Source organism: Sphaerodactylus townsendi, linkage group LG02 (assembly GCF_021028975.2).
Source record: "Sphaerodactylus townsendi isolate TG3544 linkage group LG02, MPM_Stown_v2.3, whole genome shotgun sequence".
Classification (NCBI taxonomy): domain Eukaryota; kingdom Metazoa; phylum Chordata; class Lepidosauria; order Squamata; family Sphaerodactylidae; genus Sphaerodactylus; species Sphaerodactylus townsendi.
The window spans coordinates 22773593-22792536 of NC_059426.1; the positions used below are offsets into that span (position 1 = coordinate 22773593).

Sequence of the window (18944 nt, forward strand, 5' to 3'; positions counted from 1 at the left end):
TAAACTGATTCATTTCCACGGGCTTAGACTGGGATAACTCTGCATAAGACTGCAGACTGCAACTCTAAAAAACATTTTCTTGAAATTAAAATTAAGCTTCCAAGTAAGTCTATAAGTTGTTATATACCACTACCACATTTTTGCTAATATAAGTATGCAAGGGGAGGGGGGGGCGGCATCTGGACCTGGCCCACCCACCCTAGCGGAGGGAGGGGAGGGAGGGAGGGGTGGCATGCAAGGGAGGGGAGGAAAGGGGAGGCGGCCCAGCATCTGGACCTGGCTCACCCACCCTAGCGGAGGGAGGGGAGGGAGGGAGGGGTGGCATGCAAGGGAGGGGAGGAAAGGGGAGGCGGCCCAGCATCTGGACCTGGCTCACCCACCCTAGTGGAGGGAGGGGAGGGAGGGAGGGGTGGCATGCAAGGGAGGGGAGGAAAGGGGAGGCGGCCCAGCATCTGGACCTGGCTCACCCACCCTAGCGGAGGGAGGGGAGGGAGGGAGGGGTGGCATGCAAGGGAGGGGAGGAAAGGGGAGGGGAGGGGTGTAACATTTGCAGTTTCATAATTATGGGTGATCAACAGTCCAAACTCAGGATGTGGTCTCCAACTGGACCCTTACTATTCCATCATCATGTTCATCACTTCAGGAAATGTGGTTGTTCTGCTCCTGGGAGCCAGCAGGCCTCATCATCCCAGTGTTCGTGGGTTTCACCATTTGTGGTGATCCTGGAAAGAGGTCCTCCTGCAAATGGGGAGGGTCCGCTGTGCTCCAGATGTGCATTGGTCCCACGGATAGCGAGAAGCTGCTCCATTCTCTGCATCAGCTGCACCTCACTGTCCTCTTGTGTGCGACCATCCAAACAGGGACATATTTTATGTGGAATAAATTTGCAGCCCCTACACTGGTGGAACAGTCACCCCAAGAGCATGAGAAAAGTCTCCCTCATATGATTAGCCTTCATGAATTGTTTAGCACACAACATATGTACTCCTCCTTTGTTCCGTAGCCCCTCTCACAAAAGTCTGATATCCCTAATGAATCCTTCCAGTGGATGTGAGAATATGTGATTCTGTTTTGCGATAGCGGTGCTTTCAGAAGATTGTTTTAACGAGTACATATTGGATAGTGCCATCCGGTGATTCTTGGACTACCAAACGGGCTGTCTCTCCTGGCTACTTTCCCCATCTTTTTAGGAGGACCTGAGCTACTCTTTGAGACACATTGCCTTAAGGGTACTATTTGACAAGGGAATCTCCACGTGGGTCTTTTGATCCACTTTGATTCTTCTGTCACTCTTTCCCAATGAAGCAAGCACAATGCCTGAAGCAGACTCGTGCCATCACACAGTTCTGTCAAATGCGATTGTGGGGAAAATGAAGCCAAGCATCCCGCCCCAAGTGTCTGAAGTGCTCATAATTATAGTTTATGATTCAGAAAAGTAGAATAACAAAACAGCGGGAATGAAATAGTAATAGCAGGTTTGGCTGTAAACACACATCTGCGATTGACAATCATGAGGGATGGAGGTTTGCTGTTAATGATTTTAAGTGATTTTTAATTAATTTTTTTTAATGTATAAAGTGTTCCCTTTGCACAGACAGTTCAATTAATCCAGGCTCTGTAATCAAATGTCTCTTTACAGAATAAATGCATTTGTAAATTAGTAACTGTGATTGCCTTCAGGGAACTGCGCAACCTAGTCATTGAGATGGTCTTGTCTACGGACATGTCAGGTCACTTCCAGCAAATCAAAACAATGAGGCACTCTCTGCAGCAGACGGAGGGGTAAGTGGTTTCATCCTCTTGTCTCAAGAATGGGCGATGGGTTGTCTAGTTAAACTGAGTCCCTGCCTTGGGGGAATTAATACTGTTGTTGCAAGATCACGAGGGAATTTCTTCTCATTGACAGGATAGACAAAGCCAAAGCCATGTCTCTGATTCTACATGCCGCTGACATAAGCCATCCTGCAAAGTCCTGGGAACTGCACTACCGGTGGACCATGGCACTGATGGAAGAATTTTTTCGACAGGTGCCATTTTTCAATGCATTTCTGAATTTCGCTAGCGCTGGACGGTCTGTAGTTCATCCTGCTTGTGGATTCCTGGATCCGTTTCTTATGATCATGGCCTGAGCATAATTTATCTGAGTCTGGGACTCAACTGTAACACTCCACCAACCCCAACCTGTGATATAGTCTTGTTACTCATTAAACACACACGAGCCTGGTGTTGATTAATGCCAGGTCCATTAATAATAAAACAACGACACTCCGAGATTTCCTCGGGGTGCAGTCAGTGGACCTGGCCTGCATCACTGAGACCTGGGTGCGAGAAGGTGAAACGGTCGCCTTGAATGAAGTCTCGCCCCCAGGTTTCGCTTGTGTCCACCAGCCTCGAACACAGGGCCGGGGGGGAGGTGTGGCGATGTTCATCCGGGAGTCTATCGCCTTCAGGGCAGTCCCTGCCCCTCAAATTTCCGGGTTCGAGTGTGCCGGACTGGAGTGGCTGTCAAGGGAGAGGTTGGCCGTTCTCCTGGTGTACCGGTCGCCTAGCGCACCCGGTGACGGCCTGCCGCAGCTGCTGGAGGCGGTGGCCGAGTGGACGCTCGCGATTCCCCCGACTTATTGTCTTGGGGGATTAACGTCCATGTGGACACTGCCTCATGCTCAGCGGCAGCGACCTGGTGTCATCCATGGCGACGCTGGGACTCTCCCCTATTACACACTGACGCCACTCATGAGGCCGGTCACACTTTAGACCTGGTTTTTGGGGCAGGAGTGAATATGGTCGCATCCTCTGTTAGCAGAGTGCCGTGGTCCGACCATTTTGCCCTGAGGGTCCGGGTGGATTTGCCGCGCCAACCCTGCCTAGGGCAACGGACTTATTTATGTCCGCTCGCGGAGACTTATGGAACCAGATAGGTTCCTGAATGCTCTGCGGGACCCTGAGCCCCTGGCTTCCTCGGGATGAGCAGGTGACAGACTGGAATTCCAGGCTCTCTGATGCCATCGAGGAGATTGCTCCCAAAGCCTTCATGCGTCCCCGCCACGGCAGGCCCCCCTTTGGTATACCGAGGAGCTGCGCCAAAATGAAGCGGAAACTCAGACGGCTAGAGCGAGTGTGGAGGAAGCTCCGTGACGAAGGGACGCGAACAACTTATAGGACGTTTATGAAGGCCTATGAGTTGGCGACACGGAGGGCTTAAGAATGCCCATTTCTCGTCCTCCCTCGCATCTGCTAGCTCCTGCTCCAGCACAACTTTTCTCTCGGATCGTTCGATCCCTCACCTCTTTGGTGGAGGGGTCTACAAATTCTCAATTGGCAATTGGCTGTGAGGCATTTCAGAGCTTTTTTGTAGATAAAGTCGCATCCCTCCGCCTGGACCTTCCGGCCACAGTTGATGCAGTAACAGAACTCGAGGCTCCTCACGCTTCAGGTCCTAGGCTGGACCGGTTTTCTACTCCGTGAGTCCGATGTTTACAGCGCCCTGGCTGCTGTTAGACCCACTACCGGCCCTCTGGATCCGTGCCCCTCCTCGGTGACCAAAGCTTGCCGGCAGCAGTTACGGCCCCACCTGTTGAACAGAGCTGACTGCCCCCTTGAGCAAGGAGTATTTCCGGGTTGCTTGAAGGAGGCAGTGGTCCCCCCCCTCTTATAAACACCATCCCAAGATCCTGGCAATCTGGCCAATTACCTTCCCTGCTGGAACTTGTCGTTCCTCGGGAAGGTAATTGAGAGAGTAGTGTTGGAGCAGCTTCAGGGCTTTCTGGAGGACACATCGGCACTCGATCCCCTTCCAGTCCAAGCTTCCGTGCTGGGCATGGGAAGGAGACCGGTCTCATCGCCATCACAGATATGCTCCGCATGCAGCTAGACCGAGGCTGAGCGGCGCTGCTGGTATTGCTCGTTCTTGCAGCAGCGTTTGATGTGGTTGATCACGCGCCTTTGGAGCACCGCCTGGCTGCCTCTGGAGTGCGAGGCACAGTCCTTCAATGGATTACCTCGTTTCTCCAGGGTCGGGGCCAGCAGGTATGGTGCGGGGATGAGGCCTCCCACAGAGCCCCACTTTAATTGTGGGGTTCACTCAGGGGGCCTTGCTTTCCCTCGCCTTATTTAACATCTACATGCCCCTCGCTCAGCTGGTGCGGGAGTTTTGGGCTGGTCTGTCACCAATATGCGGATGACACCCAGCTCATTCTGTTGATGGAGGGGGGGAGCGGCCTCCGCCTCTGCAGCTCTACAGCACTGTCTGGAGTCGGGTTGCTGGTTGGTTGAGACAGAGGAGGTTAAAGCTTAACTCAACGAAGGCGGAGGGCCTTTGGCTGGGCCGGGGAGACCGAGGGAATTTCAGCTGCCAAATCTGGAGGGGGTCATGTTGGCCCCAACATCTCTGGCTCGCAGCCTGGGGGTCCGCCTGGACTCTTCATTATCTATGGAGAACCAGGTGGCCCATGTTACCCAGGTTGCGTTCTTCCACCTTCGCCAGGCACGGCGGCTGGCTCCCTATCTCTCCCAGTCCGACCTGGCCACTGTGATCCATGACGGTCACCCTCGAGGCTTGATTATTGTAACTCGCTTCACGCGGGCCTTCCCTTGCGATTGATCCGGAAGTTGAAGCTGGTCCAGAATGCAGCGGCACGGCTTCTGACAGGTGGTGATTACTCAGACCATATCACCCCTGTGCTACACCCTCTGCCCTGGCTCCCAGTGGAGTTCCGGATCGTCTTCAAGGTGCTGGTTTTAACCTTTAAGGCCTTACGCGGCATGGGGCCCACATACCTGCAGGACCGCATCACCCCTTATGTCCCACATAGGCCACTGCGCTCGGCAACGGCAGATCTACTGGTGACCCCTGGTCCTGCAATGATACGGTTGGTTTCAACCCGGCCAGAGCCTTTACAGCTCTGGCCCCCGCCTGCTGGAACGCCCTACCTCCGGCTCTGCGGGCCCTGCGGCACCCTCATGAGAACCGCAGGGCCTGCAAGACGGAGCTTTTCCACCGGGCTTTCGGGGAGGCCGGCCGTGGATCTACTGCCCCCTATCGACACTGAAATTGAAATCAAAACTGAGACTGCCGTTCCATTCTATTAAAGCTGGGCCTGTCTTACTTATAAATTCCATCCCAGGCCCTACTTACTCCCTCCCCTTTTTCTTCTTTTAATGGCCTTCGGCGGGGCGCCTGTCTTAATTAATTTATGAACTGGGTTGCTTAACCTATAGTTCTGTAGTAAACTGCTGCTTAGTTCTTAGGTTTTAATGATTTTAGTATTTTATGTTGTTGATTGCTGTCTATGTAACAGCCATGTTGGAAGCCGCCTTGAGCCCTTCGGGGATAGGCGGCCTATAAGTTTAATAAAATAAAAAAATAAAATAAATAAAGAAAAAGTTCTGCAGGAAAGAAAAAGTTCTGCAGGAAAAAACACTGAAAATACAAAAAATCCCACAAACTAACCTGCAGTTTTTGCGCCCCCCCCCCCCCAAGGTGGCGCCTTGGGCAGCTGCCCACTTTGCCCAATGGGAGGAACGCCTCTGCACTTCCTCAAGTAATGAAAAGTCATTGATACCTGTTCTAGCAAGCAACATCAGGAAAGACCTTAGCCCCTCTGGCATGTGTGTTGACCCACCAAGGAACCTGAATGACTACTGTGTGAAATAGAATGCTAGGATAGTTGGACTACCAAACTGATCCAGCAAGACTGTTCTTGTGCATTGCAACTGGGTTTTATTCCTTTTGGATGAGAACTCAACTCACTGATGACTTTTGGTGGTTTCATAAAATCTTTTTAAATTTACAAGCAGACCTTAGGGAAAGTAAATACTCCTGCAGCCGGTAGAACTGCTGGTCCTGTGCCAGATTCCCCATGAGATAAGATTCCCAAAATTTTGGAAATTCACTAGCCCTTCAAGTTGCCACCTGTCTAACTATACTCGGGACTCTTTAGTCACTGGTTTCTGACTGTATGTTGAGACTGCTTCTGTGTCCCTCCCACACGCTCTGAGCCAAAGACAGAGGAGAGATTTCTTAAGACGTTAAGTAAAATATCGCTGATCTGTAAGCATGATTAATACTCTTGTCTAATCTCTGAATTCTGATTAGTCTCTGGCAGGTGCACCATTATGCTATGAAGGCAGCAAACCCTGTAACTATGTATTCTTGCTTGCCGGCCCAGCCTCTTCCACACATTCATTTACATCTGTCTATGTTCAAAAGTTTTATATGAGTGGCAGAGGGTCCTATAAAATAGATGGAATTTGGCTGTCTCTTTCTCCCTCTGCCTCAGATGATCAATGCTATTAGAGATAACCGAAAAAGTTGAGTGTGAATGCATCAGCAACATTGCCATGTGTAAGAATATAAGAACTGCAACATTGGATCAGACCAATGGTTCATCTAGTCCACAATTCTATTTTTAACAGTGGCTGTTGAGATACTCCCAAGCTACCAGTAGGGCCAACGTCCACATACCCTCCTGCAGGGCAGCGGGCAGGGCCCCTCTGCCACCACCACTCTGTCCCCCCACCATCTGCCTGTATACCCTTCCCCCATCTGCATGTCAGCTTCACTCCTAGGTTCATATGCTACCCATGTTACTGGGGAGGGTGTTGTGGATTGTGCAGGCAGCTGTGGATGTGACTAGTAGAAGGTAACCACAGGGAGGCGGGGGAAACGTGCTGCTCTGTGAGAAGGGAGGTTTGATTGGGGTTCCTGGTATTGGGCAGAGAAGGAGAGGGAAGTGCTGGGAAGTCCCATTTAGTTCCAGTAATGGTTGGTAGATACCTCCTCCATGAATGTGTCTTCCTACATATATCTAAGAGCTAGATGCAAGTTCTTCTCTTCCTTCTCAGCTAGCATCCTTTTTGCTTTTCTAACAGTACTGGTGTATGTTGTTGCACGTGAATTGGCATCTTGATGTTGGGGTTATTATCTTGTTTAACTACATCAACATAACTTGATGACAAAAAAAAATTAATAGGTTAGAGTATATCATTCAAATCCCACACATTCAAGGCATTTCTGTTACAAGTTGTAGCAGCTCTCTTAGGCCCTTTCTGCACATGCCGAATAATGCACTTTCAATCCACTTTGCAGCTGGATTTTACTGTGCGGAATAGCAAAATCCACTTGCAAACAATTGCAAAAGTGGATTGAATGTGCATTATTCTGCATGTGCGGAAAGGGCCTTAGGCCCATTCCGCATGGACCAATAAACATGGGTGTAGGATGGTTAAAAAAAACATGGGGGACAGGGGAGAACTTCGCACAGATCCTAAAATGAATCTGCCTCGTGCTATTTTCCCCAAACCAGATTTTTTTTTAGAATCTTGTTGCCAGCATGTCTTTTCAAAGGAGGCCGGGCAGAAGGCACTTTATTCGCCTCCATTTCCTTTAAAAAAAATGTTTGTGGCTTACATCTGTGTAGCTATGCCGGTGCAGATAGTCGTATTGTGAGACATCAGCATGGCTGGGGGGGTGGGGTCATTTGTGCATGCCTGCAATAGCTCTTCATCGGCTGGAAGTAAATTTTTAAAAAGATACATGTATCAATGCGAAGGCGTGACAGCACCCCGAATTGTTTCCGTGGGCTCCAATTGCTGCCTGCACGGATTCATGTGAATGCAAAAACAGGGAAATGGGTTACTTTATCCGGACTGCAGCCCATTATAAATTTGCTCTGCGGAAGAGGCCTTAGAGCAGCCATTCTCAACCAGGGTTCCCTGGTACCCTGGGGTGCCATGAGCATGTCCCAGGGGTACCGCGGCAACACTACCGTCCCCCCTCATTTTTGTGGTGTCTCCCACCAGCGTCAGCAAGGACATGGAGCTGGCCTATGGGGCAGGGCCTGCCACAAGGTCAGCAGCCACCCACCCCCCAGTGCTACCCTTCACCCTGGGAGGGGAAGGTGGGGGGTGTGGCAAGCAGGGACAATGGGAGGGGAAGGTGGAGGGTGGCGGCAGGGGTACCGTGAGATATGAAGAGTGAGGTCAAGGGTACCCTGACCTCGAAAAGGTTGGGAAACACTGCCTTAGAGTATGCAGAGTGTTTTCCCTTTCTGTTACAAGCAGTGGGGAAACACTGCTTGTATATGCATAGGTTCCTTTTCTTTTCATTCTTCTTCTAAAACAATATTGCCTGCAAGCTGATTTTGTTATTCAGTTGGAGATAGGTTTTGGTGCATTGTGTGACTTGCTTTCAGCTGTACATTTAGATTTATTGTTTCAAAACTTTTCCCCCCTAGGGAGACAAAGAGGCTGAACTTGGGCTGCCATTTTCTCCCCTCTGTGATCGCAAGTCTACCATGGTGGCTCAGTCCCAAATAGGTAATGCTCAGTGTTTATGTGTGTTTTAAAAACTATTCTGGTCAGAGCAAAAATGATTTGAACATTTGAACGGGAACATCTAGGTTTTTAAGCTTGAAGACTTGCTTCATCATCCAACTGAATTCATAGAGTTAAGTCTTGGAGAAAGACAGGGATCTTTACCCTTTTTAAAACGTCACTCCCTGGGTAATAATGATAATAATTATAATAAGAGCCGGTGTGGTGTAGTGGTTAAGAGCAGGTGGACTCTGATCTGAAGAACCGCGTTTGATTCCCTACTCCTCCATATTAACCTGATCTGGTGAGCCAGCTTTGTGTCCCCACTCCACCTGAAGCCTGCTGGGTAAGCTTGGGCTAGTCAAAGTTCTCTCAGAACTCTGACAGTCCCACCTACCTCACATGGGGTCTGTTGTGGGGAGAGGAAAGAGGAGTTTGTGGGTCACTTTGAGACTCCTTACAGATGAGAACGATGGGGGTATAAATCCAAACTCTTCTTCACCAGCTTCTGGGTCTGGAGTCAGAAACAGACCAGTGCATTTGGAGCAGAACCAGATCTGCCTCAGGTGATTTCCTTGACTTTTCATGAGGGAATGAGCCTCACGAGATGCCAAGGAGCCTGAAGGGGTTGCAGCAAATGTTCTTCAAAAGGGCAGCAAGAATGGCCAAGGTGGAACTTAGTCATCAGCTCAGTAGCTCAGAGGAGATTGGGGGATGGGAGGTTGGAGGTTGGGGGATAGGAAGGGTGCTGTAGACTGCCCCCCCCTTCCAATTTGAGACCAGTGCTGAACAGATATATGGTTAAGCAAGTTTTCCTGGTAACTGAAGAGTGGCTGCAGTCTCTCCCAAATTCTGTCTACCAGCCTTAGGTTGCTTACATGAGCAGTGCGCTCGTGTGAGCAGTGGTTTCTGCAAATGAGTCCTCTGCAATATCTTTGGCACTGACTCGATCACCTATATGTGATAGCTAGGTTTGCTGATTCAGTGATGCACGGAGCATTCTCAGCTGTGTCTCTCTCATGCAATCAAATACAGAAACATAGAAATGTAGAGCTAGAAGGGACCTCAAGAATCCTCTAGTGCAACCTCCTGCACATTACAGGAAAGTCATAACTACCCCCAATGCCCCCAGTGACCTCTGCCCTTCTAATAATTGATGGGGAGGGTCAAGTCAGTGGATTCAGTGCAACCACATCCTGGTTCACATAAGTGGAAGAGTCTCTTCTTCGATCATAGCTATTTTCAGCAAGAGAACAAGCTAATGTTTACTTTTGTGATCGCTGCATTTATCTATCATGTAGAGCATGTAAGATCTGCTGCCATTCTATGTCCCATTGAATTTTGCCTGTTCAGTTCCCCATGGAGGATAATGCTTTGTTCTCAGTATGATTCCATGCCTTGATCAGCATTTTTTTTAAAGACATTGTTCAGTACTGACATCTCAGAACTGTGGGTTGAATTCTGTCTCCCAGGAATATTTCTTGTTTCTATTCACTGATTTGACAGAACACTGATAACACATTGCGAATGTATACTTGTTCAGAATGATAAACAGTAATTTGGAGTATCATCACAGTCATATAGGAGTCTTGATTCAGAAATCCTTGCAGGCAGCACCAAAGAAAAGATCTCTTCTGCTCAGAAGATGGGTGATGGCACAGGGCACCACACTGTGTCCATGAGAATGCATCCAGAAGGACTGTTTGGGTGCAGTAGCCTGCTTCCACTTATACCAGTGGTTCTCAACCTTCCTAATGCCGTGACCCTTTAATACAGTTCTTTTTTTTCTCAACAACCTTTATTAGGCATATTAAAATAGGCTCCAGAGCGTTACAGACATTTCTGAAGTACAAATCAAAAGTACATTCAAAACACAGACAGATAAACTGTATCTAGCATTGGATGTTAGAAAATTCTGTCACTTGTAAAAGAAATTTTGCTACTTTTTCCAAGAGCATGGCCTCTGTGTTATTTAACAAAAGCTCCACAACAGAGTTGTCAGAGTCTCTTTCAGATTTGTCTAAGACCCGCCCGGGAAAGAAATTCCTAATACCCACATATCTCGGACAGTCAAGTATAATGTGTGCAAGAGTCTCCACTTGGTTTTTACAGTGTGGACAGACCCGATCCTGGAGAGGGATAGATAGGTAGCAACCCTTTGTAATGGCCGATGGGAAAGTATTGCATCTGGCCCTTGTAATAATCCATCTCTGTTGGGGTTCAGTTAATAGTTTAAGATATTTGGCTATGTGCCCCTGTTCTGGTACTATTCCAACAGAAAGGGGTGAGCATGATTTATTTGCTTGGCCCAACAAGATATGGTATTCCTGTTCTAGAAGTCTGCTTTTTAAGGTTTGCAGAATCTCTCTGGGTGACAGCATACAGAGATCTTCAAGTAATACAGTTCCTCATGTTGTGGTGACCCCCAACCATAAAATTGGTATATATAAAAAGACCATTTTCCGGTGGTCTTAGACAACCCCTGTGAAAGCGTTGTTCGACCCCCAAAGGGGTCCCAACCCCCAGGTTGAGAGCCACTGACCTATACTTTACATTTGCAACCACATTTTTATTTCACCCTCCCTTTAAGGCAGCCTTTTCACACCTGGATTATGGGCCCCATTGGATTTTAAGCACATGACAGGAAGTTGCATGACACCAGAGTCATGTGATTAGGAAGAAGGAAAGCCAGAGTTAATAACCCAACAGTATGAAGACCAGGGCTACGGGCTACAAACCAAAAAAGCAGGGATCAGAAATAAAAGATGAACACCAGGAATTGTACAATAGTGAAGAGCAAATAGGGGGACAGAGCCATGGTTAGGGTTAGACATCTCTATTGTTTAGTGGCCTCCCTTCTTTGTCCAGCTGTCCTTCTCAGCATATGTTCAGCGTGGCACAAGATATGGAACCCCTTCCCTGAGGTTCCTAATATGTGGGATCACCACTGTGAGAAATTTGGGGCAAGAAATGCAAGTTTCCCTCTCCCCATTTTAGACTTATAATAACCATAAGAGATAGGTTAGGTGGCTGTGAAGAACAATAAAGCAACGAAGACAGCCAGTAAGCTTCATGGTTGAGTAGAGGGCTCAGACTTACATCTCCCCTAGCCACCACTACTCTGCCTTGATGATTCAAAGGAATTGATATGGAAGATATCGAGAAAACAGCAGGCTGGGATGTACTAAATTATTAAAATACTGCTGCGATCAGGGTGCTCCCCTCAGTCCAAATCTCACTAGGTGGCCTGAGATGATCTCCTCTCTGGGAGTCATAGGTCAGTTCCCCACTTTCAGTTAGTTCCACAATAGTGACTGGAAATGTCGCGGTTTCCTTGCATTTTCCCCACTGCCGAACCTTGGGCCACAGATCAGTTCTGGCTCTGTCGCTCCCCCTAGCCCTTACCCTGCATTCCTCCCATACCTGGTTGCTTATGCAACTGTTTGCCAGGACACATTTACATTCTGGATTGGTGAGGAATTCCGGGCGACTGAGTTCATTTTCAGATTTCTGCCTTAGCAGTGACACGATTACTCCCAGCAATGAGCACACAGATTTTTCTTTAAGTTTCAATTTCGTCTCACTCAGCTCCTCCTGTTCCTCTGATTTGGTCATACATTTACCAGTCTAACAATAAAACGAGAACTCGAGAACTCAAGAGAACGGGTACACTCAGATTCCCCTGCTCTTTTTACAAATGGTAACTTGATAGAACGAGAGCTTCTTGGATAGTATCCGAGTGTTGGAAAGTATCCGCCCCGACCTGGCACGACAGCCAATCACGACAGCCCTGGCAATCCGATCCCACGGTAGTGGGGAATGTCCGTTTTCTGGAATCAGAGGCAGGTCCAGATGCCTTCAATTGAAAGTGGCTCAAGTGAGGTCGAAGAAACACGAAGAAAAGGTCTGGTTACTTTTCAAACTTGCATTAATCTACATCTGATTTACAGTGGGAAATCGACCATAATATAGGCCTACCTTTTTCTTTTCTTTTTACTTCCTTTAAAAAAAGAAACAAAAAAAAAGCAAAGGAAAAAGTACATAAAGACAAAAGTAAAATCTGGCAGATGTAGACATAAGTTTCTATAAATAGTTACCAAATGTCTAAAAATAAGTCCATGCGCAGTTGCTGTGTATACGCCATACATTCAAATACTGATAGAATTCTAAACTCCTCAATCCATTGAATGACCAGAAATAGGCTTGGGTCTTTCCAGTGTTGTAATGTAAGTCTTTTAGCACAGAGAGTCCATTTTCATTGACCTTCATAGAGGTTAGCCTCTACGAGACAGGCAAACAGTTTAAAAGTGCATAGATATCCTCAAAAATCAATGAATATTCTAATACAGAATTGATATGAATAATAACTAGGGCTGGTTTTTGGTCAATTTAAATGACCAAAAACCCTGGGAAAAACCCCCAGGCTATTCTGCAGAGCCGAATAGAACGACTCTGAAAAAGCCAAATAGGGTTTTTTTTCTTTTTTGCCTTTAGTAACTGTCTGCAGGGCTGGGAGATTCCCAGTCCCACTGGCAGCTCTCACTTGTGAAGTTGGTTCCAACTTCACGAGCAGGGAGGGGACTTTGAACAACTGAATGCCAATTCAGCTGTGTGGGGTTTGTGTTTTACAGGTTCAACCTTAAAAAAATTCGGTTTTTTTTTTTACTTTCCTGAAAATTTTCAGGTCTTTTAAAGCCTTTTGGGTCACATAAGTTAATTCAGCCCCATAGAGGCTTCTTGGCAGCAGGGGAGGCTGCTTTGTTTTTGCAAGCCTCTTCATGCCATCAGAAAGCCTCTCTGAGAGCAATGGGGCAGTGCAGGTTCACACTTGCCACTTGGATGGGGGTGCCTGAGTGACTAATGAGGAACTTCCTGAGGTTTCTGAAGTGGTCTAATTCCCCTTTATCTTCAATAATGCTGGATACTGGGGGTTCCAGAACCCGCTTAGGTTATGCTGTTACTGACTGACTGACTGACTGGCTGGCTGACTGGCGGAGAAAGGGAAAACTCAATATGTTCTTTTATTCTTCCCCTGCAGGTTTCATTGATTTCATAGTGAAGCCAACATTTTCTCTCCTTACTGACTCCATGGAGAAAATTGTTTTTCCTCTTATAGAGGAAGCTTCGAAATCAGAAAGCCCTCCCTTTGTGACAACACCTAGGTTTGAATTTCATTTTTTTTAAAAAAAAACATTGCTCAGTAAATGCTTTTCTGATTTAGTCACAATAAAACTTTCTCTCTTGTGGTCATCAATTTATTGAAAATTGAAAATACCTAATAAGATAGCACCACCTAATGGCAATTTTAATAGCTGCATTGCAGATGCCTACTCTAAAGGACAGAAACAACTGCTTACACAGAGAATTAAATTCCAACAAACTGGAACTGGAATGATCATGGAGAAAGGAGTTCCTTGGAAATGCCTTGCTAAAAAGTGAAGGCTATTTAGCCAAAGCAAATTTTGAAAAAGCTAGTTTTTCAGCACCAGCTATAAGACTGCCATCCAAGCAGGTTTCTCAGGATAGCTGTTTTGGTCTGCAGTAGATTCATGTCCAGTAGGACCCATTAGATTTCGGAGGTATGAACTCTTGAGAATAACAGCTCCTTTGGTCAGATACCATCCGAGCCAAGTATATTTGCTGTTTAAGCCAAGGTTTGCCGCTCTACATCTCATAGTTCAAGGGCACTAAAGGTTTTGATAGCTTTATCCTGTATTTTTAAACGAAGAACCAGTCCCACTATTTGACTCAAGGAAGAGGAAAGCAGGAGGTGAGGAGATTCTTGATATTCCTCATCCAGTTTGTGTTCTGTGCAGGGAAAAAATATGCATGGGCTCTTTCTGCCTGTCTTTTACATGAGCTGCCCGCTGCCCATGCTCTCTAGAGGCCGTTAGGAGAACCCTGCCTCAGTAATAACGTGCCATTCATTTCACTTAAAAATGTCCCAGTGCAAGGAATTGCTGTGGCACACCTTGAAGCCGAGTCTCTTACTCAGTCCATTCCTTCCTCCTTTCTAGTGAGAACAACACTGGAGTCAGCAGCAGTGACGCGCACAAAAGAATTGGGACTCGAAGCACTGTATGCTATGGTGGAACTTGCTCGGAGAACTCATTAGCAACTGTGGACTTAATGAGCTTCAAGGACAGCTTGGTTCATATCATCCAAGAAAACAAAGACCGGTGGAAAGAGTTAGCCGAAAAAGGTATATTTTGACTTGGCCAATTTCCCTGTGTACATCTTCGCTTTGTGGTTCGTTTCACTCATTGTGTGTCTGCTTTCATGTATGTTTACGATGTTTGCTTGAAAAGTGCAACTCTTGCCTATAAAAGTGTTGAATGTAGGACAAGTCATGCGCACGCGAGAAGAGCAATCCCTTTGATTTTAGAATCCCCCCGTGCGCCCAGTGAGAGTCTTATGCACATGGGGAGGCAGGCTCAGAATTTTTCTCTTCATGTTCATTTGGTCAGTCCTTTGCACAGAAACTTGAGCCGGCCCAACAGATGGGAAATCCCATCCCTCTCAATTTTATGCCTGTTCATATCCATGCCAGCATGGTCTGTGAAATGTGACATTTGCATCTCCGTGCAGGGTGGATGAGTGTTCAGATTCTTGTCCATCTCTTGACTGCAGGTGTGTTTCTGAGTCAAAGATTCATGTCACAGTCTTGGTGTTTCCTCTGCATAGCCCGAGAGGGGGTTACTAATTGGTGATTTTGCCACATGATTTTTGCCTTAGTTACACCCTCCTCTCAGCAGTAGCGCGCAGAACTTGAAGCAGTCTAGCAGGAGGTGCACCGGCGTGCATGACAGCCTGCACCTGCGTGCATTCGTTTCCCGCCCAAGGACCGGCGCAGCGGCTGTGTCCTTGCCACAGCCCCGCCCCTGGAATGCCCGGACACGCCCCCATCGTGCCCTTCCCAGCCCCATTGGCGCTACACCACAGTTTGAATTCCACTACCATAGGAACCTGTTACTAAAATTTTTGGATCCCACTACTACTCCTAACCCCTAAGAGCAAAATTCCAAGGGGCTGCAGTTGCTAGAGGGGAGACTGGAAAACCCCATCCCTGAGCCTTGGTTTTCTCTCAATACTTTAGATCCAAACCAATATGTTTGAATCCACTCTTTAAGCCTTTTTTCCCCCCTGATGAATATTTTTATGAAGGAACTAGGGGTATACACCTAGAGATCTGATGAAAAATGGGTCTCGGTTGAGGTTAAAATATTTTGTTCCTGGTCCCATGGTACCTGCTGTTAGTTCCATCTTTGAAGTGTCCAATGATTGTGGCCCCATAGAGAAGATACTAATGATCCTATAATGCAGTGTGCAGTGCAAGTTCTTTAGATCTGTCCTAGTGAGACAGCTTCTTAAAAGACATCTCTATAAACGGAAGAGAAACAAGGCAGGGTGTTGCCCATAAGAGACAGCGACATATCCTTGATGAGTACAATACAAACGTCTGGGTAAATAGATAATTGAAAAATTCCAGACAGAAAAACTCATTGAAAATTAGATTTGTGGTCAAATCTAATTTTAAAGGGCCTTAAGCTGCCATTGGATCTGATATGTAAGGTGTGATTTCCTTGATAGGTTGGGGTAATAATATGGCTGTCAGCTAAGTTAGGATGAAGTTGTCACTTTGAAGCACAATGAACCGGGCCTCCTTCCCCCCCTCCAGCTTATGAGATGTGAGGGTATGTGAAATCTCTCTGTTTTGCAAAGGGCTTTTCGTGCCACATGAGGAAGACTTTTGGAATGGAAGAAGATCATCTGCTGTTTCCTTTGGTTGAATGGTAGTGCTGCTTAGGCAGTTTGTATCTTGGAAGCCTGTACCTTTGTGTTCACTGGTCTAACCACCATGAGTAGGATCCCATGGGTCTATTTTGTAAACAATAGCATATTTCCCAAGCATGAGGAGATGTTCCCGGAAGTAAAGGTTCTTCGTCCCATCCTGCATTTGGGGAAGGCCTTCCTTGTACTAAGGAAGAAAATTGCTGCTAGTGGAATGGATCACGGGATCTACACTGATGCCTACATGTACATCTTTGCCTAGCAGATGGGACTGGTGGCTTGCTTTAAACAGAACATTGCTCAGTGAAAACAGACCAATGAGATGACACAACAATATATCAGATTAAGACGTCGTGTATGTATCACCTCAGCTCTAAATCTAGACCAGACTTGCACTTATGCCACCATCAACAGTTTAGGATGGCTCATTGTCTGTGGAGGCACAGATCACAAATGTAATCCATCTAGTGTTTTACCATCTGCACCAGGCGAGATTAGTGGCCTCTATCTGTCCAACCCAAATTAGTCACAGTGACCCATGCAACAGTCACTTCAAGGTTAGACAGGGCTGCCCTTGAACTTCACTCTACACAGGGCTGCTCTTGAATCTCCTTCAGAAACTTCAGCTGGTGCAGAAAGCAGCGGCCTGGGTCCACTTAGGGACTCCATGGTGGGCTTCAGTCAGTGCTCCACCAACTGCAGTGGCTGTGGGTGGAGTATGGAATCAGGTACAAGAGCTTGGCGCTAACCTTCAAAGTCTTAAGCAGTCCGGGATCTTCGTATTTGCAGACCCCTCTCCCAATATGTTCCCCAAAGAGTGTTACACTCAGCTAATAACAACTTGCTGAAAACTGTCCAGCTGTCCTGAACTAGGACCAGCGCCTTTTCAGCTTTGGCTCCAGCCTGTCGGAATGCTCTGTCAAGTGAGACCTGGGCCCTGAGAAATTTAGTACAATATTTCGCCGGGCCTGTAAGATGGAGCTGAACTGCCAGGCTCATGGTTGAGAACAGCAATAGTATCCCATTCATTGGCCTCCCCCTCCCCTCCCTCCTGTTCTTCTCATCATTTTTTTCAATACCAGTGTGAATGGTGGTTTGAAGAGATGTAGTTTTAATTTAACTACTATCCCTTTGTGGAGATTATGGCGCCAGGATACAGTGGTGGATTTTATTGCTTTTATTGTTGTCAAAGATGTTGTACTCTACCCTGAGCTCGTGTGGGGAAGGGCAGCCTATACAATTAATAAAAAATGAAAAATAAATTAAAAATCAAAGAAAATGGATGTTATTGGCCTGACAAGTTAGGAAATCGAGCTTTGGGCAAGCTACTAGCTTAAGTGGCAGATGAGAAAAATAAGGCTTTGTGGCTAGGTCCATTTATGAAACTTCAGCGAAACAAGAAGAACTGTACATCTATCTGAAACTATTCACTTCTGTACCTACCTGAAACCATTAAGCGTATTAACCGTACAAAAAACATCATTCTGTTATACTTCTAAATACGCTCAATATCTCCTTAAGAGAAAACAACTTTTTTAGAGTAATGGATCCCCTTTTACCTCAGAGCCATCCCCACATACTGACCATTCTTTAATTCTACAAATTATGACTAAGTCTACCTTCTCTTCTCCCACTAGGAATTCCAAGACAAGAGCCTTTGGTTGCAGCAAAAATAAATAGGGAATGCTAAGGAAGGCAAGGAGACAGCATAACACAGGTCACCTTAGAACTCTTCAGAGAGGAGGAGGAGGAGGAGAAGTAGTAGTAGTAGTAGTAGTAGTAGTAGTAGTAGTAGTAGTAGTAGTAGTAGTAGTAGTAGTAATTGTTGTTGTTTGGATTTTTCCCCCCTTTCTCTCCTGTAAGGGGACTCAAAGGGGCTTACAATCTCCTTTCCCTCCTCCTCCCCCCCACCCCACAACAAACACTCTGTGAGGTAGGTGGGGCTGAGAGAGCTCTGAAGAACTGAGACTAGACAAGGTCACCCAGCTGGCATGTGTTCGAGTGCACACGCTAATCTGGTTCACCAGATAAGCCTCCACAGCTCAAGTGGCAGAGTGGGCAATCAAACCCGGTTCTCCAGATTAGAGTGCACCTGTTCTTAACCACTACACCACAGCTCTCTTTACAGGTGCTACATATAAGAGGTCTCACAGAGAGAGTGAAAATGTTACACAGACAAAAAGCAAGAAGGGGAGATTTATTAAGCCCCTGATAGATTGTGGGCTGTGTTTGGCTTGGTATGTCATAGAGGAAAGCCATTGCATGACTAAACAAACCTAATTTGTGTGTTTTATTCCCTTTCCTAGAAGAACTTGTGCAGAATGTTGGTGGGCAGCACAAAGGCCAGCCTAAAGACCGAAGCAAACCTGCTGCAGGCACACAATTAGAGGAGGTGGCATCCAGGACACCAAATGAGAACAAGCAAGGAAGCGACGACACAGCATTGTCAATAGACTCGCCCCCCACCTCTGTAGCTCTTCAAGTGGACTCTCTCAATTCACCCATCAATGTTCCTGATCCTGAGACCGTGTCTAAAATTCTTGTGAATACAAAAGAAATGTCAGATGTACAGCAAGAAACGCAGACTGCCTCTCCTCTGAATGGTAATGCCCCATCGCCAATTATGTATCTTCAAGAATTTTGCAAGAGGTACATGCTGTGCACTTGTTCCATCACTATTAAGTCAGACCTGCTGAACATAGGAGAGTTAGAAGAACGGGATAGCCCGATCCCATCAGATCTCAGAAGCTCAGCAGCATTGATATTTGGATGGGAAATCACCAAAGGAAACTCTGCAGAGGAAGGCAATGCCAAGCCACTTCTGCTTCTCACTTGCCTTG

General features: G+C 46.8%; 1 protein-coding gene across 2 annotated transcripts in view; it reads left to right on the top strand.

The window, feature by feature from the left end:
* PDE1A (phosphodiesterase 1A) overlaps positions 1-18944 on the top strand; it is a 199894-nt gene that overhangs the window by 172017 nt on the left and 8933 nt on the right. For both annotated transcript variants that reach the window (XM_048485393.1, XM_048485394.1), the window contains 6 exons: positions 1681-1782; positions 1907-2027; positions 8235-8316; positions 13352-13475; positions 14331-14515; positions 18411-18707. In XM_048485393.1, coding sequence (XP_048341350.1) covers positions 1681-1782; positions 1907-2027; positions 8235-8316; positions 13352-13475; positions 14331-14515; positions 18411-18707 — 911 coding nt within the window. The remainder of the gene's footprint in view (positions 1-1680; positions 1783-1906; positions 2028-8234; positions 8317-13351; positions 13476-14330; positions 14516-18410; positions 18708-18944) is intronic.